General features: G+C 44.4%; 2 protein-coding genes across 2 annotated transcripts; one reads left to right on the top strand and one right to left on the bottom strand.

Moving 5' to 3' along the window:
* Positions 1-62: 62 nt before the first annotated feature.
* ILKAP (ILK associated serine/threonine phosphatase) lies at positions 63-10,103 on the top strand. The gene is made up of 12 exons (XM_035132541.3): positions 63-198; positions 847-912; positions 2,036-2,092; positions 2,576-2,695; positions 3,844-3,970; positions 4,898-5,004; positions 5,969-6,062; positions 6,871-6,958; positions 7,402-7,523; positions 8,675-8,794; positions 8,940-9,021; positions 9,806-10,103. The coding sequence occupies exons 1-12, from the start codon at positions 138-140 to the stop codon at positions 9,944-9,946; spliced, it is 1,185 nt and encodes a 394-aa protein (XP_034988432.1). The 5' UTR covers positions 63-137; the 3' UTR covers positions 9,947-10,103.
* Positions 10,104-12,537: 2,434 nt separating this feature from the next.
* Positions 12,538-24,580, bottom strand: ERFE (erythroferrone). The gene is made up of 8 exons (XM_035132543.3): positions 21,593-24,580; positions 18,900-19,013; positions 17,039-17,114; positions 15,049-15,269; positions 14,363-14,471; positions 13,746-13,836; positions 13,096-13,174; positions 12,538-12,767 (listed from the first exon to the last, which is right to left on the bottom strand). The coding sequence occupies exons 1-8, from the start codon at positions 21,785-21,787 to the stop codon at positions 12,669-12,671; spliced, it is 984 nt and encodes a 327-aa protein (XP_034988434.1). The 5' UTR covers positions 21,788-24,580; the 3' UTR covers positions 12,538-12,668.
* Between the last annotated feature and the right edge of the window lie 690 nt (positions 24,581-25,270).

The following is a 25,270-nucleotide window of genomic DNA, read 5'->3' as shown; positions in this document are numbered from 1 at the left end:
GAGCGATTAGCCAATAAGAGAGAGAGTAAACTCCGCCTCACGGCGGTGATTGGCATCCAGGTGGGCCTTTGCGAGTGGAGGAGGAGGAAGAGGAGGTCGCCGCGGCTCGGGCCGGCCGCCGCCGAGTTCGAGGCTGGATGGATCTGTTCGGGGACCTTCCCGAGGCGGCCCCTTCGGCAGCTGTGGAGGCGGTGGCAGGTAAGAACTGCGGGCGCCCTTCGGTCCGCTTGGGGGAAAGGAGCCTTCGGCTGTCGGCCTCCCTCAGGCTCCGGGAGCCCGGCTGGAGCTTAGCCGCCCGCCCTCCATCCCTTCCCGGAGCCTTGAATCCTCCTCATTTCTTGGCGTGGAAGGGAAGGCGCCGCCTGCACTCGGGGCCACCTGCGCAGCCATGGTCCCTTCGAAGAGCGGTCAAGGCCCCAGGTGGGTGCATGCACGGGCTGTGTTGTTGTTTTTTATGCCCAGGATTAGCCCCGCTTTGCTAAACACGGTGCAGCACGCATGCGCGTGTGAACTCGTACACGGATGCACGCGTCGCGTATTGATACCGGAATGCGCGCACGCGCGTCCTTTTCTTGGGTGAAAGCCCTCCTCGCGCGCACTCACACACACGCGCGCGCGCATGGGTAACGGCTTCCGATGTACTGGAATTGGTGCTGCTGCTGCTTCCATGACTTTCCAGTATTGTTTTGACTGTTAGCTGATAGAAAGGGAGGAGGAGCAACTGATTCTGCCCCAGGAGATATACGCTTTGAATGATCTTTTATTTTATTTTTTTAAAAAACAATCAGTAAATCTTTCCCTTGTGGTCACATGTTCTCTAATTGATGTTTGTTGTTCTTTTTTTAGGGAAAGAAGAGCAGAAAGGAATTTTGCTTTTTGATGAACTTCCGTCAGTCAGCAGCACTGACTTAGGTATGATTCTTGTTTGTATACATCATGTATTTCGCTGACTAGCATGGTCATCTCCTTTTTCTCCTTTTGTTTTGTTAGTTAGGCCCTTATGTAGTGATGTGCCCTCCTGATGCCTCAGGAGACGACTAGCAGGCACTCTTAATCCTCTTCGTGTATGTAACTTTGAGAAAAGCAGGACACCATTGCTCCTTGACTAATGTTTTTCTTTGTGGCAGTTCTTCAAGCCATATGTACTCTTTGTCCCAGCCCCAACGTACTACATGTACATTGAAACTCCATCACAAAGTGGGCGTTTACTCCTGGGCAAGAAGTTGTGTTTATTATTTATTAATGTGCATTCATTACTTGCTATGTAAAATGTCTCCATGTGACTTTCAGTTGTAAAAAAAACATACAAATACATAAGTTAAAACATAAAAAAGAATAAAACAGCTATTTACTCAAAAGTGCTCATCCTGCAATATTATAGAAAAAAACAAATCCTACCCTGGCCCACCAAAAGCTTGAACACCACAACACACTAGGGCAGGGCCTTTGATCCTCCAGATGTTGCTGAACTACAACTTCTGTGTGCCCCAGACAGAGATGGTGGATTCAGAAATGACGAGGCTAAAAGTTTCCCAAAATGTGGGTAGGGTAAACAGGAACATTCTTGACTGGCACTTACAAGTGAATAATGATGGATATAGTTGCTGCTTCTGGCTGGGAGAGTTCCCTGACTCAAGATGCCTGTAGGATTGGGAAGATGCTGTGCTGATGTCCCAACTGTGATTTACCTTCTACAACCTCTTGGCTGAACCCTGTATCTTTGTTTAGAATGGGCACCATTCCTGTATCACAGGGCCTTGACCATCCAAGCCTACATTTGTAATGTGTAGCTACATGCCTAAGTTTACTTTTGTTCTTCAGCTTGCTGCACAAGCAGCATTTCTACATAGCGCTCAGGTTTACTGGTAAGAGTGATTACAGAGACATTGCTGATAATACAAAGGCTGGTTGCTGTAGAAGAGAAATTTTAGCTTGGCAGTGCTGTTTTATATATTGTGTGTTCTTTATGAAACTATCTGAGAAATCTGTTTGCTTTGGGACCTGGATTCTGGACACATGTTTCCTTGTGTTTTAGGAACCGGAGGCTCTTTGCTTTTTGACGACCTCCCACCTGCCAGCAGCGGAAACTCAGGTGAGCAGTAGTCTCAAGATTTCTGTTTTGCTGTTGATTGCACTGCTGTAATAGGATCACACCTGAGAATGAAACATGCTTGAGTCCTTCAGAAGTTGGTTAACTCAAGGGCTTCATCAAATGGTCACAGGTGAACATTTTCAGGCTCAAAAGTAGTGGTTTGAAGAAGGTGGATTGTTCCCTCCTCACCACACCCTCTTTGTCTCTTCAGCTCTTGTGTGTTGGCTGTTCACTTCCCGAGTGGCAACTGCTTTGGTACCATCTTTTATTGCTGTTGATACTAGACCTTCCTCTAGCTAGGATTATATAGAGGGGAAATCAAGGGTGGTGTAGCCAGTGTTATAGCATAATTACAGCATAATTTGGCCCATCTCATCTGGCTGTATAATCCCAGACAGTCAGGGATTTTGTACTCTGTCACAGTATTACTTGAATAAATGACTCTGATAAATAAAATAACTGATGCAACATTTTGTTCCTCAGCTTCACATCCTGCAGAGCAAGTTTCTATTCCCGTGAGCCATGGGAAGGGAGAGAAGAGGAAATCCACGGAGGGAGAGAAGAATGGGAGTGAAGAACTTGTGGAAAAGAAAGTTTGTAAAGGTTTTCAGACACTCTGAAGCCAAATATTTTCTATTCTACTGCTGCCTTAAATTAGGGCAAAAGTGAGATTGTTTCCTGTTGTGATCATTCTTAGGAATGAGCAGGGGGAGGAGTATAAGATGTTCATGAACAAATGTCTCACCTCTGCAGAGTTTCCTGCTTTTAAGGGTACTCTTACAATTGTTCACTTGCAGACACTATTGTGTCTATATTATATCGGTAAGCCGTGTTTCCTCCAAGGAGCGAAGGACAACGTATGTGTCTGTTACCCTCTCTTCTTGGAACAACTTTGTGAGAGAGGCTGGTGGTATTAGCTATATTTTTCATGACAATTCTGGGTTGCTTTTCAAGCAGCTCAGTCCTCAATGTCGCTCACAATAACAAGGTGCTGTGCACAAATCAAAACAAGAATTGCCTAATAAGATGAACGAGGATCTGAAGACAGGACTGTGTCCATGTCTCTTTATCCATTGCCATGAAAGCTTTTTTTCTTGGTGCTGTTTGCAACATGGCCTAACTGCTGCCATGCCATACAGCCTCCATCTGTTTCCTTGTCTGTCTCTGGTAGGAGGCTTCTTAGATTATCCAAGCTAACCTGGAGTGTAGAAGCAAAAACATCTCTAGATCTCCCAACTGAATTGTGATGTGGTAACAGTGGCATGATGTGAGTCACATCTGCTTCTGTTCACATCAACTGCATTTGTAGAAATCCCTGAAGTGTACCATGTTGACGTCTTCTCTGGTGCACCTGATCAAGCTGTAGCTGTGCAGTCTAGCGCTGTGGTGGCTAACAATGTAATGTCACAAGGTTTAAAAATTAAGAATATTCAGTGGGTTCTAACCCCAGTTGAACAGCTTTTTCCTATTAGAATGTATTATTCATGAATGTGAATACAACTTGGGAATGTTCCTATATTGCCTTGAATGGTGCTTTCAGTCTTTTGTTTTCTTGGCATTGCTATTGTACTCTTAATTGGTGTGTTCTATAATTTTGCTGTCTAGTAGTCTAGTTAAAGCTTTACATGTAGTTTGCTACCAAGAGGTTTTCAGAATGATACTGTCTTAAGCAAAATAGCTACTTAATGGGATGTTGTGCAAAAGGGAGCTCAAGGATTGAATCCTGTGTGTATCTTCTGCTTTCTTTTTAGACTCTGCGGGTATCCTTGGTCTGAAGGGCTACGTGGCAGAGAGGAAAGGAGAGCGAGAAGAGATGCAGGATGCCCATGTCATTCTGAATGATATCACAGAAGAGTGCAGCCCCCTCCCCTCTCAGATGTGAGTATTATGCTGTATTTGCATATGATCATATTGACTCGTGTGTGTGTGTCTGTGTCCGTGTGTCCTACTTTGTGCTGAATAGCCTGTTTTGCCATATGTGGACTATAATTTTGAAGTTGCCTTTCAGTTGATTTGGTGTCTGGAAATAGTGTTTTCCTTTTTGAAATGTGTTATGCTAGCAGTGGTTACTAGGCATAATATCTATATAATAAATTAGCTCTGGTGTTGGAGATGGCATGCCTTTGAGTGCCACTTGCTGGGGAACACTGGCATAAGAGTGCTGTTGCACTTAGGTCTTGTTTCAAAACATTTGGTTGGCCATTGTGGGCACAGAATGCCAGACTAAATGGGCAGTTGCTATGACTCAATGTGATTCTTCTGTTCCTATCGAACACACACATTCACACCTCAATGCACCTTTCCTCACAGATGTAATTATGGGAGATACAGCAGAAAATTGGGCCCAAAAAGAGCACATCAAATATATGCTTTCCACCCTTTTTATTCTGTATTCTTCTAAAGAGGCAAGGTCTAGAATTGTGTAACTGTTAAGATTCTACCAGTGGCATTGGAAAACCTAGGATCTGAGTCCTTGTTGATACGGGGGGCTGCTTCACACATTGACAATTTCATAATTTAAAGAGAAATGTGAAACCTGTACGTAGGCCTGTTTTGTATTGCAATCCCATGTCGGGAATGAGGACCCTGTTGCCCTCCACATGTTCATGGACTGCAACTCCAGTAATCCTTGGCCATGCTGGCTGGGGCTGATGTTGGGAGTCCAACACCAGATTGCCTACCCCTGTGGTACATGGATGAGGGAGGGTTGTGCTTTTTGCAGATCCGCTAGTGATGCAAGCTCAGCACATAGTCAGTTTCTTGGCCACTTCCAGAGAGGGGGATCAATCTTGTCTTCCTTTACAGTACCCGTGTTTCATACTTTGCTGTCTTTGATGGCCACGGAGGAGTTCGAGCTTCAAAGTATGCAGCACAGAATCTGCATCAAAACCTGATCAGAAAATTCCCTAAAGGTAAAATTGGGCGTTGGGTAGTGCAATGTGTGTGCACAGTATCATTCTCTGGGGTTTCCTGCTTTTTGGGCACTAGTTTTAAAGCAGTGTAGCTGCTGCTGTTGCTGCTGCTTCACATTGGTGAGGCTTGCTCAGAAGAAACTAAATTTGTGCTTGTTTGGGTACACAATGCCCAGTACTTTTATAAGCTTCACTGGCTCCCAATCTGTTTCTGGGCCCAATTAAAACTCCTGGTTTCAGTTATTTGTTTTCCTAAAATTGTATCCTGGCTTTATTACACCTTGAAAGCCAAGTTGGCACACATGTGACTCCAGGGTGACCTGTCACTCAGGCATTGGACAGACCCAGGCCTGCTGAGCTTCAGCACGGTGTCCCTTCACACATAGTCCTGGGGTCCTGCTTAAGCCCTAAACAAATTGGAGCCAGGCTGTCTGAAGGATATATTTACCCAAACTCTGACATTGCCTTCAGACGTCCTATTCTGCAGTCCTGTGCCAAGTGAAGGGTGGTGGGTAGCCTCTAGGGAGACAGCCTTCCTTGCAGGGACACCCCAGTTGCAAAGTGCCCTCCCTGAACAGTTAATCTGAATTGCAGGATTTCATTTTTCTCATAAAATGTATACTATACACTGTTTCATTGTAAAAATAACAAACAAAAAACCTCAAATCAGTTTACAAAAAGATAAAACCATAAAATCGGGGAAATTGCAATATCTTAAAACATTACTACGGTAGAAGTTAAAATGCTAAAACAGATTAAAATTCACACCAGCGTGTCTAAGCATCTGGGTAAGCTTGGCCAAACAGGAATATTTTTAGAAGGCACTAGAAATTAGTATTTTAGTCATAATACATTCTGTAAGCAAAATTTCAGGTAATCCTGAGCAGGAATTTTGATTTGTCTAGCACAGAATATGTTTTGAGGGAAGTAGCTACCGTAATCACTTCTTTCATCTTCATCACAGGAGATGTGCCCAGTGTTGAGAAAACAATAAGAAGATGCCTTCTGGACACCTTCAAATACACAGACGAGGAGTTTCTCAAGCAGGCTTCCAGTCAGTAAGTGTAAACTTTCCAAGTATATAGGCCAGGCATAGGCAAACTCAGCCCTCCAGCTGTTTTGGGACTACAATTCCCACCATCCCTGATCACTGGTCCTGTTAGCTAGGGATCATGGGAGTTGTAGGCCAAAAACATCTGGAGGGCCGAGTTTGCCTATGCCTGATATAGGCATTGTGTTAAGTGTTAAGTGTATTTGGGACTGTATCACTTCAGAAAAGATGTTTGCATGTTTCTCCTTGTCAGATGTTCCCTACAGATGAGAAAGTTGTCAAGTAGCATTAAAACAAAGCCACCTTCATAACCCCCCCCCCTTTTTTGCTCCTGCAGAGCCAGTGTGGTATAGTGCTTAAAGTGTCAGATTAGGACCTGGGTTCAGATCCCCACACACTTCCACTCACCTTGGACTGTCTCAGCCAAACCTACCTCACAGGGTTGTTGTGGGGATTCATTGAGGCGGCGAGAACCATTTATGCCACCTTGAGCACCTTGGCAAAAAAGTGGGCCATAAATGCAATAAATAAATAACAATAATTTGATAACTATTTTTCCATTGCCAGAAGTCTTTATGGGTGTGTGTATACAGTACATACTCAATTGTACAGTCCTCCAAGTGGACTCAACCATTTCAAAATGCAAGGAGGGTTATAGCACAGGTGTGTTCTTAAACTTGTGAGTGGTCCATTAATCCACCCCCCTCTTCTTTGCATTGGGCTATCAGTCTCCATAATTGTGTAGCATGACTCTTGGAACAATTTGGAACTTGCTTGAACTGACTTTTTTTGTTTGCACTTTCTTGTACTTACAGGAAACCTGCCTGGAAGGATGGCTCCACAGCAACTTGTGTGCTGGTGATTGATAATACTTTGTATATTGCCAACCTTGGAGACAGCAGGGTAAGCAGCACTAGAAGTTGTGGGTCCAGTTTCAATACATTTTTCTTGTTATTGAGTGAGGCTAATCTTTTCAGTTCCACCAAAAGATGCTATAGCAGCTGTACCTTAGCACTGCCATTACCTTGCAATATGTCCACCAAATTTAATTGTTGGGAGGAAATGTGCTTTGGAGCAGCTCTGTGATCTGTTGGGTTTTCTTGGTGAACTCTAGGTGGCGTTACAGACTCAGTGGTGGTGTCTTCCATCAATTTTTAAGATCTTCTCAGCTCAAGCCAATTTTAGGCCCTGGCCATTTTATATGCAAGGCTGGAGGCATGCAATAGAGTGACACTGCTTAGAAATTGTTTAAGGGTTTGCTTAATGGAAAATTGTATCCTATAATGCCCCAAGCAGAGACTTGCAATCCTTGCTACTTGCTCATGAGGGTTCTTCTGTCAGTGCAGGCGCTTCTGTGTCGCTACAATGAAGAAAGTCAGAAACATACAGCCTTAAGTCTCAGTAAAGAACATAACCCAACTCAATACGACGAGAGGATGAGGATCCAAAAGGCTGGAGGGAATGTCAGGTAACAGAGGCAGCCCAAGGGTTTCTCTTCACTTCCTCCCAATAGCCCTTCAGCAACATTTGGGTTTTTTAGCTGCAAACCCCCCCCCCCCAAGCTGCCCAATGTAAATGCTCATTTGAACTGTGGAAAATACTTATTAACTGTTAGCTGTAGACTATGTGAGTTGGCTTTTTTATTTTGTTAGAAGCCATCATTTAACTACAGTACCTATGTGGATAAATGTAAATAATTGAAATAAGTATTTTCCTAGCTATATAGAGTAATAGCTGGCCCTGCCACGTGTTGCTGTGGCTAATCCCTGTGACTGCCCCCACCGTGTGCCCCCACCCATGACGTATCCTGCTCCCTCTAACCCCCCCCCCCAGCCGCCTTATCCCTGTGATTCCCCCCACCCTCTCCTGACCCATGACGTATCACGCCCCCTCTTCCCCCCACCCCCCAGCTCATTCCTGTGACTGGTCCCACCGTGTCCTGACCTATCCCGTCCCCTCCTCCCCTCAACCCCCACCCAGGCGAGTCAGTACCTCCATTTGGCCTAGTCTGTAAAGGCTTTGGCCTAGTATGTAAACGGGAGCTGAGGTGCTGTTGAGAGGGAAGGTTCTATAGGTGTAGTACCAGTATAGCTGCCGCTAGAGGGCGCTAGTTTGCAACCTGGTTCTTTTCCAATAATGCATTTTCGTCTGAGCGGTTTGTTTTGAAACACGGGGTTTTTGGGGTTTTGCCAGGCACAGGTGTGACATCTGTCTTTGAAAATAGTATGGGCTTGCTCTCATATTCGCATGCGGCATTGTGTCAAAATTTGAACGCAATCAGTCAAGCGGTTTTGGTGAAACGTGGATACTAACGGACATGGCCAGTTTACATTTATATATATATAGACTACTTATGAAGCATCTAGCTAGAGTCTGTAGGACTCACCTTGGTCCCAAATACCTCCAGCTCAGAAGTGGGAACCCTTGGCCCTCCAGGTGCTGCTGGAATCTCTCTCCCATCTTCTCTAAATGTTGGCAATGCTGCGTGGGACTGCTGGGAGTTGGGCTCCCAACATCACCTGCAGGGCCACAGGTTCCCCATCCCTGTTCTAGCCTGACAACTTTAGGGATTAAACCCAGTGGCATGCTGAAATAGGCTCTCTCTCCTCACTTTTGTAGGGAAGGACGTGTCTTGGGTGTCCTGGAAGTCTCTCGCTCCATTGGGGATGGGCAGTACAAGCGCTTTGGGGTCATTTCTGTGCCAGATGTCAAGCGCTGCCAGCTTACACACAACGACAGGTAAAATCTGACACAAGTACACAAATGCAGAGAATACAAGTGAGGTGTCTTTAGAATAAGCTGTTAAATCACTCCTTGTGTTCTGTTTTGTTTCTAGGTCCTAGGTTTTTTTTTGCATAAAACTTATCACTAATTGCTCTTCCAGGTTTATCCTCTTGGCTTGTGATGGTCTCTTCAAAGTCTTCTCACCAGATGAAGCTGTGAACTTCATTATGTCTTGTTTGGAGGTAAGGGGAAGATAGGCTTGAGTGGGAAGAGACAGGGCTGCTTGTTAGGAAAGGAATGTGGAAGAGGAACTACACTCTTGTTCTTTGGCTGGCCCTAAGACATCCACTTGATGGGTTGCGTACCCTGATTCAACCAAGAAGGGGCCATGCAAACTTTAATATATGTCTAGTTGCTGTTTCAGGTGGGAAGGGGGCAGAAGAGAGATGGTCCCTCTGTCCCCATAGCAGCAGGTGGCAGGGGGGCTTGTGGCGAGTTCTTAAAAACACCAAAACATCCCCTTCGGGTGGCAGTGCAAGTAGCTAATTGCAAGGCTGAGTAGAGGCCCTTTTCTAAGTGTTTCTGTTTAAATGAGATGCGGTTGGTTGCTGTGAAGGAAAGAGCCCCTTCACAATTCCCAGCCGTGGAATTGACGTCTATGTTGTGGCCTTTTCAGAGCCAGCTGAAGACATTTATACACCCACCCCTGCTTTCTAGTTCTAAAGCCACATTTTTAGTGCTTAATAGATACTTGGCACTACTGTATCCTCGGCTGATTTTACTTTTATTACAATACTATTTTTTAAAAGTCGATTTCTAACTTTATGTCCTTGTTTGTACTTTATAGTGTACCAAGGGGTGTGGGTGTTGAAAAGTCCCTATACTTCCCAGATAATTTTTTGTGAAAGATTGATATACAAGCATTGTAAATAACTAGAAGTTACTCTGGGAATGTTAGACATGGGCATTGAAGTGCTCTCAGCAAATTGAAACTACCCTGCGTTTGTGTATTCTACTTCCCAACAGGACAAAACTATTCCCACGAGAGATGCCAAATCAGCTGCTGATGCTCGGTATGAAGCAGCCTGTAACAGGTTGGCCAACAAGGCTGTGCAGCGAGGGTCTGCAGACAATGTCACAGTTGTGGTGGTCCGGATTGAGCAGTGATGCAAAGAATAGGTGCAAGCGAGGTCCTTAGCAGCATGCAGTGGATTTAATGGAACAAGTTAGTGTGCCTGTGAGTGTGTATGTGTGTATGTAGGGTTTCGGTTGTGTTTTCCCCCCCAAATGCTCTTATTTGTAAATAAAAGGGTTTTTTTTCTAACTGTTCAAGTTGGTTCCTTGTTTCATAGAATCACAATTGGATGGAATTGGGCCGTCTAATCCACTGGGTGAACTTCTTAGATAAAATAGTGTACAGCTGATGCTCATAGTGCTTGACTTGCACAAGGCACCTTGTTCTTTGTATTCCAGCACCTTAAGCACAAAATACATTTTGTGTTGGTTACATAGAGGAAGGAAATGATGTATTGAGCTTCATGAGTTAAAAGATGCTCCAGAGTTCAAATCAGTTCAATACAGCTTGAGAGAACTAACTATGCATTCGTAGTTGCCTTTCAGGCAGTTGTAATAATCCATCTGGAGTTTTAAAAAAAAGCTGTTAATTTTGCATGGAAATTGCTAAAAGAGGACCACGCAGGAAAGTTTTTGGGGTGTGATCTCACACCCAAACCCACTGGATTGCTCTCTGCACCTCTTTAAAGGGGATACTCTTGCTGTTGGCAAAAGGTAGGTATCAATAGCTAAACTTAAAAAGATGTTTTCAGTCAAGTGGTTAGAATGTTTGAGTTCAGTCACCAGATGTCCTCTGTGATCATAGATCTGTTGTCTTAAAACAGTTCATAGCAGTTGCTTTAGCAAAAGAAGCCAATTAATACAAAGGAAAGCTTTTTTTTAATTAGAAACTGTCTTGAAAACAATCCATTATAATTTACAGAAAGTACACTATGGTGCAACAGTTTGTCAGTGCATGCACATACACTCAGGCAATCAGAACAAAAGATAAACAGACATCTGAGAATGCAAGAACAGCTCTAAAACTAAGGGTGTGTGTAGGTACGTGTGACCTTCTCCAACACTATTCTGTATCGCAAGTCTATGAAAAAAACAAAATGCCTCTTTTTCCCTTACAGCCTTGGTTATTTTGTATATTCCTTCTCTAAGTAAGTACAATGCATTTAACAATATTTAAGCAAGTGCATAAATATATTTCTTAATATAGTGCAATAAATAGACCTGCTTATAATATAAGCTTCAGTGGGAAGGCTAATGCTGATTGTGCTCCAGGGCAGGGCACCACCATGGCCTTATCAGGCTGTGTGGCAGTTCCAAAGTGAAAAGGGGTGGGTGTATACGGTTTACTGAGAATTTGCCTTTTCTAAAACCTAACAACTTATTTGGCTGCCCAGAATCCTTTTCAGTATGCACTGCCTCTTAAGAATTTTTTTGGCTTTGAGGGAAATAAACTTTCCCTGTTATTCTTCAAGAGAAAAAAAGGAATGAAAGGCAAGGGGGGAGAGCAGCTTACCTGCCAGTGTTACTTTATATTAAAACTAATCCTTGCATGTAGAAAGATTCAGCTATCAGGAACTCCTTCTTGCCTTGCTAGATTTCTTGATGCAGTGAGTTTTTCCACAGCACTATGTATTGACCAGGTATCCCCAAACTTCAGCCCTCCAGATGTTTTGGACTACAATTCCCATCATCCCTGACCACTGGTCCTCTTGGCTAGGGATCATGGGAGTTGTAGGCCAAAACATCTGGGGGGCCGCAGTTTGGGGATGCCTGGTATTGACTGAAACTTGGCTTTCTGCATTCTGAACTGATCTATTCAAACTGATTTTGTAAGAAATTACCCAAGAAACAAATCTTGTTGAAGCAGAGGTGGTGCTCCCTTATGAAAATTTCCACGATGACTTGCAGGGACTGATTATATAAAATAGAGCAGCTGGGGCAACTGTTACACAAGTAACTTCTCAGGCTAAAATAGATAAGGGTATGTGTTCATACCCACACAGGAGCAGTTCTAATGCCTGCCTACGTGCCCAAGGTTACAGTAATAGTAGAAGAGGGTGGTGGTGCATTAGCAATTCTTGGATATCGTACTTTAGGGTGTACACAGCTGCAGAGAAAATAAGGACAGTTACTAAGAAATGGAAATAACCACCTCTTCCTTCCTCACGTAGTTAGGTTCAAAATAAGTGGCACTAATGCTAGGCTTCATGCTAAACGGACAGGGCAATCTAATTGACCTAAGGCAATAGAAAACCTCTGGCTAACAGTGGACTCAATAAATAGCCTACCATCTCATTTCTTTTTAAAACCCTGCTCTAAATATGGTAGCCAATCTACCCACCATTATTTGAAAGTTAGCAATGGATATTGAGCACAATGCAGCACAAAGCAATAGGCAAATTCTGCTTGTGGTTGAGGAAGTCACCAGAAGGCAGAAAATCAACAAAAGTTAGCACTTTTAACTTAAAAGACTATGAACCAATGAGATAGTAAAATGTATTCCATATATATATATATATATATATATATATATATATATATATATATACACACACACACACACACACTTCCGTTTATAAGTTGGTTCAGCATCCTTTTAATCAGTTTTACTAGATGCTGGGCCATTTTTCTCAAATCCAATTCGTCACCTTGGTATGCTTAAACAGCAGTGGAGGTTTGCTAGCTTTGCATCAACAGCTATTGTGCTTTGTTCTGGTGCTTACCAACTCCAGGCACTTGATTGAATGAGATAAGTGTAGCATAGGGGCTGATGAAAAGCAAGGTTTCACCTTCAGAATAGTTGGTTGTGAGCCAATCAAATGCCCAAGAGGACAGCACCAAAGTCAGACCCACTTCGAACAGTGAGGGTGGATCCTGTTGCATTGTCTACAAAAACTGAAGCATACTGGCCAGCCTGGAACAGAGAAGATAAAGGCGAGTAAGCAAAGCAAGACAGATCTTTGGCAAAATGGGTGCCATCCCTAGGATTGTTCAGATACAGCTAGTGCCTATGCTACCTTTTAAAGAGGCTGCATACTTTGCTTGTAGCAAATTGTTTTATAATTTCATGCTAAAGGCTCCAGTTACTCAACAGCTATAGGGAAGCCTGCCTTTAATAGCTGCTGCTTGCATTTTTTATTCAGGAGAGAGAGAACTAAATGAAGGTGTTTTGCCAGATTTGTGTCACTAAGCATGCAGGTTATGACAACATGTTACAACTTTCCTTCATGGCTTTTACTCACCTGCAGGAATAGAATTCCATGGATTGAAACTGTGAAATGTTCATTGTTTCTGTCCAACCTGCTCACTGTTTCCAGAGAACTGAAAGCAAAAGACACTTAATTAACATGAACAATCCTAGAAAATAACAGGATAGGCCGTCCACCACTTTAATTGATGGATGGTGGGTGCACTGGAAAGAGGTAGGTTTGGATGTGGGTGAGTGGGTCAGAATCCTCATTCATCAGTGTTCATTGTATCATTTGGACTAGTTCAGGAGTGCGGCCAGATCCTTCATCCCACCCTGGACCAACTTTTAACACTGTTAAAAGAGGCTCATTGTAATCCAGTGAGCCCCTCTGAAATCAGCTTGCAGGTATAGCACATAACCAGCCCAATAAGGTTGCTTGGAGAGTAAGAATATATGTGAAAATCCATGCATATTCAGCCTTGAAGGTAGGTCAAGAAGGAAGTTACTATTTCCTCATTTATAGGTTGCCCTATACCCCAAGGTTCTCAGGGTAGCTTACAACAGAGTTAAAATTAAATGTGAATTTCATACAGTAAAACATAGAAAGCAGGAGCATGTAGCAGAGTGGGAATGAATTGGAACTGAAAGAAATTATAGCCGGCTGCTTTCCTAAACAATACTATTTCTACTCCACACACTCACATGTTCTGTCGGCAGAGGGACTCGACGCAGATCAGCAAGCGCAGGCGTTCGTGGCTGTGGGGCTGGTTCTTCTTTTGATGAACCTCTGGAACTGCAACAGGCAGCAACTAGTCAGACCAGAGGACAGAGGCGGCTTGTTGCTGGGCTGGAATCCTTGACCCCAGCAGCTGGAGGCTATCTGACAGTGTCTAAAAGGCCTACCCAAGGTTCAGAGCTTCACTGAACTTTGCTCTGTTCAATATGCAACCTTTATGCTGCTGTTCGTCTTGCCTCAGAGAATGCTCAACTGAAATCAGACATCCACTTGAAACTGATAAGCAAATTCCAACACTAACATTACACTGAAAAGTCAACTTTTTATGTAATTACTAAGGATGCTTAATCCTCCCCTGCTAAGTTTCTCCTTGAATTCAGGGGCTCATCATTACCCAAGATGTTTACAGAACTGGAGCTGATAATGTCAATGCTTCCAGATTATTTCTGGAATGTGCACTTTACTTTACTTTTAAAACATTGGTAAGAGAGTGGGGTAGGGATAATTAACTGCCAGCTCCAAATTGCTTAGCATTTCTATGATGAAGAACCCAACACAGTTTTGCTTTAAGTTAAACACTTACCAATATGCAATGTGGCAGTGAAGATGTAGTATCCACTGAAAGGTGCTATGTATTGTCCATTGTTAAGGTTTAGCCCAAGGCCACGGTGGAACATCTCTTCTTTTTTAGGCTATGCACAACAACAACAACAACAACAAAAGGATTATGAAGCGGGGGAGAAAATTGTTCCAGCTTTCCCTGTGGTGCATGGAAGTAGAGCTCTGAAGAAGGCCCTTCAAAAACCAAGGTTCAGTCATTCATAAAAGGGAAAAAGAACCAAAAGTGGATCACTTGTGAACATGCTTAAGAGGGATGCATAGTTATGAGATGAGCAACAAAATATGGCAATATATTTTATAACGGGGGACAAATGACTAGCTTGGCCAAACAAATAAACTCAGAGCCTGGTGCCCGGATATTTCTCCATCAATGGTGGCAGCTTTCAGAGTTTTTATTGTGTATCTAAACATTTTTTCCAGGGACGACTTAAATTCTGGGAAACCAGGTTTCAATTATTTAGATCGTCAGTTACAGAACACACTCCCTTAGAAATCAGGAGATTTGGAGTGGTTTTAAGATAGGATTTATAGGGTTGGTTGTCTTGTTAGGGATATAGAAGCAAAAACTACCTTCCCTTTTGCTGACATTTGCAAGAAGAAATGACACCAAACCAGCCAGAGGCAATTCCCTTTCCCTTTGCTACTCACTATGTAATAGAACTGAAGCTCTTGTAATGACCGCCGTTCAATTGAAATGTTTCTCCGGGTCCGACAATGGAAAGCTGCCTGCACTCGCCCATGCTCCCTGCTTTCTAAAAGTGGTCCACTAATCTGGGCCAGAAAGTTATCTTCTCCTCTGGACCTGTCATCTTCTTCTTGGCAGTTGTCACAGGCTTTCTGACCGATCCTTTCCCGTTCCCTGATTACACCTGAGCAGCCAAAACACAAAGCCCCATTACCTACTTGCTTTCAAACACAACAAGGTCACACTAGTCAATATGCCTATAGCCATCTTAACATAGGAAGTCCCAAGCCAACCCCAAGACTTTGTGAATCCGTATTATTTTAGACAGCTGGCTTGTTGGAATGTATGTTCACCTGTTTCTAGAGCAGTAAAAATACTGGACATAAGAGTCTGCAGGGTCAGACCAGAGCTCCAACAAGTCCAACATTCTGTTCTCACAGTGGCCAACTAGATGCCAAGGCAGGATCTGCAGCCTTCCCATGTGATTCCCAACAAGTGGTACCCACAGACACATTTTGCCACCAGCATCAGATGTAGTACATAGATACCATGGCTAGCGATAACTGTTAGGCAAATTCATGGAAGTTAAAGCCCTTTTAAAGCAATCTCCATGGGTGGCTACATCTTTGTGGTAACAAATCCCACAGTATAAGAGTGGAAATCTCCGCTAGGATCCTGGTGACTGCAGCTCAGACCCATGGGTGGGGAAGGGAAAACGTGACTACTGCTAGGCCACATCTTCTCCTTTGTGTCTTGTGCATGACATCCTCAGTCGGCTCCCCTTCATTGACTTCTGTTTAGTGGTGAATCTGAGCATGATGGTGTTAAGGCAGAATCCAATTTGGATTGCAAGGGTGGAGAAACCGGGGGGGGGGAATCTAGATGCTGGACTCCAACTCACGGGCAGCATGACCAATGGCTAGGGCACAGCCCCCAGTTAGCCCCGGAAGAGCTGAGGCAGCATTGGGGCCAGGGGACGAGTCGTTGGGCAGCAAAGGGTAGCACAAGATGCTGCAAACCCTCCCTCCCTCCCAGCCAACCCAGGAGCTGGGGGATAACCAGGATACTGGCTATTAGAAGGAGGCACTACCACCGCCCCAGCCCCGAAGGCCATGGCTTGGCTTACCTTGCTTCCCCATAGGAACCTGTAGTGGGGGTGCCTGGTTGTGCCCTATCAGAAATGTGTGCCCAGGGCCATGGCCCCCTGCCCGCCCACCCCCACGCTTCACCTCTTCAGTTTCCCTACCAGCTTTGGCTGGAGAAGATGCAATCAACCAAGGTTGAAGTTACTGAAGGGGGTGTCCTAGAGGCCTGTGTAATAGCAGAAGCCTTGGAGGAAATCGTGTATATGAAAACCAGTATCCTGGAACAGAAGGTCCACTTGGAATTTGCATTCCAGTGTGAAATTATGTGCCGGCACATAATGGCTGCCATGGGCGGCAAAAGAAGGGGAGCTGGTACTCTATACTGGTGATACGTACCATCACACACACAAAACACTGACTGAATCTGAATTCCAACAGCAGAAAAGTGGCATGGATTACACTCCTCTTAGAATATACCTTTTTAACTTTGATATCGCACTCTTGGATTAATATTCTTGGCCTTGCCAAGAGCCACAGTTTTAATTGCAAGTTTAATCCTGTTTGTGGTTTAAAGAAATTCAAAGCCGGGGCAATAACCCAACAACAGAGAATCATAGAATTGTAGAGTTGGCAGGGGCCACAAGGGTCATTTAGTCCAACCCCCTGTAATGCAGGAATCTAATATCATATTTTAAGTGTATCTTAGTCCTAAAGAGTAGAACTCCAAAAGTAAAGTCTCCATCCAAACCCAGAAGGTACATTAAAAACAATAATGTCAAATAAAATCACCTATTATTAAGGGCTCGATTTGTTATTCTGTGCCTAAGGCAAACAAGTATGTTTGGTTGGAGAGCAACAACCTCCGTACCTTTAAGCAGCAATCTGAATTCTTTCAGCAGCTCCTCCTGGGCGATTAAGGCTCCTGGGGGTCCTGGAATGCCAAACTACAACCGAAAGAAATAGAGGACAGTATTTTAGAGCCGTATTTATCCACACCAACCACCAAACCTATTGTCTGTCTAGCTATCATCAATTCTCAGTCTCTGGGCTCCTAAAGGCTGCTTCTGTTTGTTTGATGTGCTCTTGCTTCAAGATGCTTTACTTAATTGCCTGAAAGGGGCTCCAGTACTAGGAGGGAAGAGAAAGGTCCTTTTCTGTCAGGGGGACTCCCTACAGGGACCCTCCCCCAGTCATCCTGACCAGCACTTCACCCAGTGACAGCGCAAGCAGCGGGTCAGGAGGAGGGAATGAAGCGGAGTGGAGAGGGGGCTCTCAGACGTGTCAGAGCCTCGGCACCAACCCAGCTGGCCAGAGGAGGAAGGACAGCGCAGTGACGTGTCAGAGCCTCTGCAACACTCCAGCCAAAGGATGGGGGAAAGGCACGCAGCCCCTTCCGGCGCCCACGTTGGGTCATGCACCCAGACGTAGGGCAAGGGGGCGGCGTTTTGGGGTTCCCAGACTATTATGCTGGCGCAAGAACAGACAAGAGCCATTGATTCTGATTCTGAATCAGACTAGGCAGTCATGTTTTCTGATGTCTCTGCACTGTAAATAGTATGCACAATACAGCTCTTAAAGACAGAGCAGGCTGGAGCGTCTTTACTCGAGAGTAGCCACAACAACCCCCTGACATTTTCACTTGCAAAAGTTCACATGGGAAGATAACATCTCATATCAACATCAACATGACTCCCTCTCCCCAAACCATTCATGAAATAAATATTCACCTTTTATTTATTTTACTGTTATTGCATTTTAATCCCACCTTTCCTCCAAAGTGTTCAAGGTGGCACATATGGTTCTCTCCCCCCCCCCATTTTATCCTCAAAACAACACTATGGTGTATGCTAGGTAGAAAGACAGTTTCTGACCCAAGGTCGCCTAATGACTGACTGGGGATTTGAACCCTCGTTTCCCAGGTACTGGTCCAACACTCTAACCACCACACCAACACAACACAACAACACCACATTGAACATTTATATTCAGCCTTTCTTCTCTCATGGAACCAAAGATGGTGTATATGTTGTTCCCACACACCATACAGACCATACTCTAGGAACTTGTATGCTGAAAATCCTACGAGTGGGACTTGGTGAAACACTATTACTAGAGGGAGCATTCTTTCTTTCACAAGGTTTTCATTTCCATGTAGCAATTTCTCTGTGTCTCTTAAAGTGCATGCAGCCATGAACCGCTGCTTGGGGACAGACGGACTTTAAATTGTCTTGGTTAAATTTAGGGAGGCTCCAACAGTTAGGAAGAGTTAGGAAGGCTCAGAATGTCAATCTGAGGACATGTTCACATTACCACCTTACAGTGCAGTGAAGGGTTCTTTGCGGGGGGCGGGTTACCCGCAGCCCCCCCCAACTGTACACATCAGCATAAGTTTCATTAGTGTCAGATTTGTTTCCGTAGTTTCCCCCCCCCCCCCATGCAAAGGTGTTTACACCCTGAATGAAGATGAATTAGAAACAGCTTAAGATTTCAATCAGCATGAGCCTGGTTTGAGAAAGAACTCATGCTGTTGTATTGTTGTTGTAAGTGGTATTTTATACATATCCGCTTTGGATAATGTCATGTGAACACTGATTAAAGAGCTGCTCTGGAAACGCAGTGAGTGCACAGCAGACATGAAAACAGAGTATGAAAACAGTCTCGGAATCCCTTATCTGAACAGACTTTAAAGAGAAGTGTGTCAAGATGAGGACACTGTTAATATTGCTTACCTTGAACTTTTTGGCTTTATTTTTGCTTCTTTTTTTATTGTTCACCCCGTTATTTATAAGAAGCATCCAAGCAGCCCGGGATTCATCCCTGCGAATCTTTCCTGCAGCAGTTTCCTTTTTGTAATGGGAAGTAAAAAAAAAAATGCATGTGAAAGGCAGAGACAACCAAGAACATGAACACACACACAAACACAAACACAAACATCATATTGTCCTAAAAACATATTGAGGATTATCTTTGCTCAGCATCTTCATACGTTCTGCTGTATCCATGTATCAATTATGCTTCCTTCAGTCTACATCAGAGATGGGGAACCTTTTACAGCTGCATTTCCTCACCAGCAATGAAAGTAGGCAGGGCAGGGGGGTCCTACAGGATCTCCCCCCTCCCTCCTACAGCACAAACCCATACACACACTCCATCATCTGCCTTACTTGCCATGATTCGTTTTGCTGCTGAAGGTGCCTATATAGAAAACAGAATGTTACATTATTTTGCAGCAAGAATACTTTGCCAGATGTTTTTGTGCTTTCAGTCTGAACAATGGAGACACACCATCACAACTAGGAGAGCTTTTATAGCCCTTTACTTAATCTTTCCGAAGAGCGATGATATTTCTCAGCTCTTTAACATTTTCCTTCTGAGGAAACAGATATTTTCCAGTGAAACGAGTCACTTATCCGGCACCTCGTCAAGGTTTACTTTCTTTAGAGGTTATTTTGAGATTTTTATTTCTTTTCTATATCAAAGTTTCTTTTGGAACATTTAAATCCATTATGTTTCTTTGATTAATTATTAGTTGAGTTTTTTCACCTTACCAATATCTCGTTTCAGGGATATATCACGGCATAGTTTTGTTTTTGCGCTGGTTATACATTTCCGTGATTGTCTTTTTTGCTATTTTAGATGTTTTTGTGCTGGCAGATGCCCCCGGTCTTTGCAAATGCCCCTGCTTAATTGATTTAATCAGTTCCCTAGGAAAGGGACTGGTTGGGAGATGGCCAGAGAGGGTCTGGGTAACATGTTAAGAAGTGCATCCTGCTGTCATGCTTGACTATATAATTTCCATACTAACAAGTTGCAGGTGTCTTGGTATTTCTCTCATACCAGAGGAAACAGCTCCATTTCAAAACATCTTTGAATCACAGAATTGTAGAGTTGGAAGGGATTCCAGGGGTCATAGTCTGACCACCTGTAATGCCAGTAGATGGGCTAGCTGCATTTTTTTGCTAGTAGAATTCAGTGTAATTCCAAGCCTTCATTTATCTTCTATAGTTGGTCTGCTGCAATTGCTGTGAACCAAGAATGCATAGGAGCCAACTTCTAGGAGCCGAGGTCTCTTCGCCAACCCTAATATTTGAGGGGCCAGGGCCCCCAAAGTTTATGGGCATTGCCATTCAAATGGTGTGTGTGCACTGTGCCTTGTGATTGATTATGCAGGGTGCAGCTTACCTGCCCCCCCTCGAGTATATTATTCAAGTTGGCACCCCTGAAAGGATGGCTAGATAACTTGCAGTTCTCCATATGTTGTTGGACTTCTAACTCCTTAGGAAGCATGGCCAATGGTCAGAGGATTATGGGACTTGTAGTCTAGCAACATCTGAAAGGCCGCAGGTTCCCAATCTCTGCTATAGACAAAAGACCAGTCAAGGTGGAGCATCTCCATGTTGCAGGATGAGGGGGCAGTTAGGAAAGTGTTAGCTCCCTCTCTCCTTTCTGCTCAAGTATATAGGTTGCTATCCCTTGATCTGTAGTTCTGAACAATCTAGAGAAAGGAGTGGTATTTAAAAGTGTTACTGCTAGCCAGGAAAATGGACAAAGTGTTATTCCTTTACCCAGTGAAAGGTAAGCAGGTGGGCATACTAGGGCAGTATTTTAACCCACATTGAAATGGCAACACACATAAAACAGAAGTAAAATGGATTGCTGCTATACATACCTAGTTCCACTAAGCTTGGTGGGAACTATTCCCAAGTACCTACCTGCACATAGGATCACATAGGAGTAGACTACGAATACCCCTCCCCACCCTCACACTATATATAAGGGTCTGGAGCAGGGATCCCCAAACTAAGGCCCGGGGGCCGGATGCGGCCCAATCGTCTTCTAAACCCGGCCCACGGACGGTCCGTGAATTAGCATGTTTTTACATGAGTAGAATGTGTCCTTTTATTTAAAGTGCATCTCTGGGTTATTTGTGGGGCATAGGAATTCATATATTTTTTCAAAATATAGTCCGGCCCCCAACAAGGGCTGAGGGACAGTGGACCGGCCCCCTGGTGAAAAAGTTTGGTGACCCCTGGTCTGGAGACTTCTGTTTCAGTGTATCTGAAGAAGTGTGCATGCACATGAAAGCTCATACCAAAGACAAACTTAGTTGGTCTCTAAGGTGCTACTGGAAGAAGTTTTTTTTTATTTTGTTTCAACTACGCCAGACCAACACGGCTACCTACCTGTAACTATTTTCAAAAGACGGAGACATACATTCACACTTGCCTGTGCAAATATTCTCCTACATGACATTCCAAAGCAAAACCTACTCCTTCCTACTTGGGCACAACTTTCTTTTCTCCGTTCTCTACCCCCATTTTTAGCCCTTGCAGGGCTAAATTCAAAAGAGAAGGTTTACTTCAATTAAGGCATGGGTTAAAGACACCCCAAATAGTGAGCCGAGAGTAGTATTTGTCCTTACCGGGTCATTGGATGATGACAAGGGAGGGCTGCTTGTTCTTTGTCCCGTGAGAGAGTCATTCCATCGGGATTTCTTCTCCTGGCTCCTTCTGTTTCCATGTTTTTCGGTTTCCATAGAGCCAGCACAAAAAGTCATTGCTAGCAGCCCCATGGCTAATAATCGAAGTGGACAGCTGGAAAGGAGGGGTCCAGCCATCCTCCAGCTGCACACAGGCACGCTGGTAGTTTCTATAGAGACAGACTCCTGGATTTAGGCCTTGGCAAAAGCTCCTCCAGAAGAACAGGGCAAAGATTAAGCTGCGGACCTTCAGATGGGCAGCAGTCGATATTCCTGGGGGGGTTCCAGAAAGGAAGAATGGAGTGCAGGAAGAAATTATCCGCTGCTCTTTCCAGCAATGCCTGGCTTGTTTAGTTTTTCAGGGCAGGCCCTATCAAGACTGTCAGGCTTCTTCAATTAAATAATAAATAATAATAATAATAGAAAAAGATAAAAAAAGTAAAGTAAACACTATGGTACCCACACACCTCACCAAGTCAAGGCCCTGGAGTTTCCAGTGGATTTATCAATTGCCTCTTTTTGGAGGAGCAGAAAAAAATACCATTGGATGGTCCCCTACAATTTAGAAAGGTTTAAGTCAAGGGACTCGGGGAACTATTTGTCCTTCGACTGAAAAGCTCCAACCAAATGGCACAGGGCAATTTCCTGGGTCTTCTGTTGGACAGAACTCTCCTATCAAGGCTGCAGAAGTCCTGCGGTTCTCTCCGCCCGCGGCTCTGGCTGCCTGGGGGGCATCTGGCTCGCCCTCTTTGCAACACCCCCTCCAGTGCCCTCTCCGAGACGCCTCGTCGTCCCCCTCGCCCCTCTAAAGACCTCCGCTGCTTTCCCTTCCTTTAAAGAGCTTGAATTCCCCGCCTCACCGAAGTCGCCGCCTATGTCCACTTTAGGCGAGGGTTTAGAGGGCCACCTACTGGCTGTAATTGCGAACCACAACAACCGGAGGCTCGCTGAGCTCGCGTTGTAATTCGAATGCCGGGGAGCGGGAGGAGGAAGCAGGAATTATTTCATTTCTCCCATAGGAAGTGTCTGCTCAGGGAGAGACTGGGGGAGATGCAGATTAATGATTGGAGTTCGGCAACACCTGGAGAGCCAGAGGTTCCCCACCTGTTCTACACGCGTTCCCTTCCTGCACCATCTCCATTTTTATGTTATATAATGTTAATTATTTTGATTCGTCCTTCCATTTATTTAGCTGATGCATTTATATCAAGGAGCTCAGGGTGGCATGCATGCCCCCTACACTTTATCACAACCACCTTGCAAGGTAGGTTAGACTGTGACTAGAGAGGAGGGATTTGAACCCTGGTCTCCCAGGTCCTAGTCCAACACTAACCACTACACCATGTTGGCTCTCATTATTGGAGCCCATTACCTGAAGGACTCTGGAGGATGGGTCTACACCTCCTCTACACACTTGTACCCATCCGGCACCACAACTATTTTTATGTTCCGTAATATTGACAATGGCTTTTTATTCAAATTGGGGGGGGGGCAGTACATGTGAAATTGTTTTATGGTGCACATATCATCATCATTATATTTATATCCCATATCTTGACTCCATTCCCAAGAAATCATATGCCAACATTTAAACTCCATAGAGGGAATATAGGCAATACAGCTAAACAACAATAAAAACAAAACAGCAAATAAAAGCAATAAAAATAGCAACAGCAAAATACTATAAAAACACCAAAAGCAACAGCATACGCTTCATGTTCTCTCTCTCTCTCTCTCTCTCTCTCTCTCCGGGGTACCCCATTTTCACAGCACTCAAACAACTTTTGCATAGTGAATGGAGGAGTTCCATACCACACAAAAAGCAAAATGCTCTGATACCCAAAGCTTTTAGAAGGAAGGATTCTTTGGGTCGCCCCCAGACTGTTGCTATTTTGCAGGAAGGACTCGATTGCATGCCTAAACAAGGGTGAATTCCCATTGCCAAATGACCTCCCTGTAAACAAATCTGGATGAATGCTCAATGAAGAGCAGAAGTCAGATTAACCTCCGCATTAAGATTTGGCCAAGCAAATCTGGTTGAACGCTCAATAAACAGGTAATCTGGAGGGGTTTTGAGTTTCAAGGCTGTTGTGGAAATATATTTCTGCTGAATGTTAAACAAGAAGAATGTTGTATGGTTGTGTCTCAGTTAAACACAATTGCAAAATGGCTAGTAAAAAAGAACAATTCTCGGCAGGTATCACCAAAGCAATTTTGTTTGTGTGCGTGGAATGACACAAATTCATTATGCTGAGGGAGGCCAAAGGGGTGGAGGAGAAGGGAGGTAATATCACAATTCTTTGTCCATGCCTGGTACATATATATTAGAAGTATTAATGATAACAAAAGAGTTTGCCAGCAGATCAAATTGGTTTAGATCAGGCATCCCCAAACTTCGGCCCTCCAGATGTTTTGGACTACAATCCCCACCATCCCTGACCACTGGTCCTGTTAGCTAGGGATCATGGGAGTTGTAGGCCAAAACATCTGGAGGGCCGCAGTTTGGGGATGCCTGGTTTAGACCTTCAATAAATGCATAGTGACATCTCCAAAACACAAGCTAGAGAATAGAATGATGAAAGTCTACAGAGAAATCTTCTGCTTTGGTTCAAATGCTCATGGAAACATGAAATGATCTCCTCTGTAGAGCCATACTCAGAGAAATACCCACTGAAACAATGGACTTAAGCACCACTGATTTCAATGGGCCTGCTCTAAGTATAGTTTAGGCCATACTTGCACCAAAGCATGACAATACTGTACCACTTTAAACAGTCATGGCTTCAGGGCAGACCCACCCATGAAGTGGGGTGAGGCAGCCCCCTCCGGCAGCAGAAGCCCCTGAGACAGTGCCCCCACAGGTGCCCCACCCACCCTGCCACCTCTGCCACTGGCGGAGAAATGGAGCTGGCATTGGCACCAATTTCCTATGATATCCTGCCCAAATCTCATGAGATCACACAGAGTGTGAGATTTCCAGGGAGATAATGCTGGCAGGTGGTGGGGCCGAGGTGGTGCAGCAGAGTGGCAGAAGAGGGCAGCACTTCCTGTTTTGCCTCAAGCGGCAAAATGGGATGCACTACCGCTGCATGACTTGCCTCAAAGGATTCTGGGGGCTGTAATTTGTTATGGGTCTCCAAACAACTCCCAGCACCCTTATTCCTCCACCGCTTTGTGCTGTGTACGAACCCAGATTTTAGTGAAATGCTGGGAATTTACTGACAGGATATAGATGTAGAACTACCATGAAGGGGGGGGGGACGACGAAATCAACTCTCCTCTCCACGCTTGTGTGAAATCTGTGCTTCATTCTTGAGCTCTCATGTCATTGCCCTGGCCCCCTGTTCCCAGCAGAGTGATGCAACCAAGCTGTTTCTCTCGCTCTCGCTCTCCTTTTCCTTGAAGGGAAGGACCACACGGATGAAGTCATGGGAATGAAAACTCCATCTGTTCCTGAAAACAAATGTAGTGTAGAAGGGTTGTCAGTGTATACAGATTCCCTGATAACTTGTATTCTATTGCCGGAAAACTGCTAACTCTGTTGCATCAGCCACATCTAATCATTTTTACACTGGTGCCCCATTGTGTGGCAGAAAGTGCCTGTCCCAATAAGACAAGGGT

The sequence above is a fragment of the Zootoca vivipara genome, chromosome 5 (assembly GCF_965207765.1).
Source record: "Zootoca vivipara chromosome 5, rZooViv2.hap1.1, whole genome shotgun sequence".
NCBI classification, from domain to species: Eukaryota; Metazoa; Chordata; class Lepidosauria; order Squamata; family Lacertidae; genus Zootoca; species Zootoca vivipara.
The sequence above is the reverse complement of the archived record's forward strand: the minus strand, read 5'-3'. Positions and strand labels throughout refer to the sequence as shown.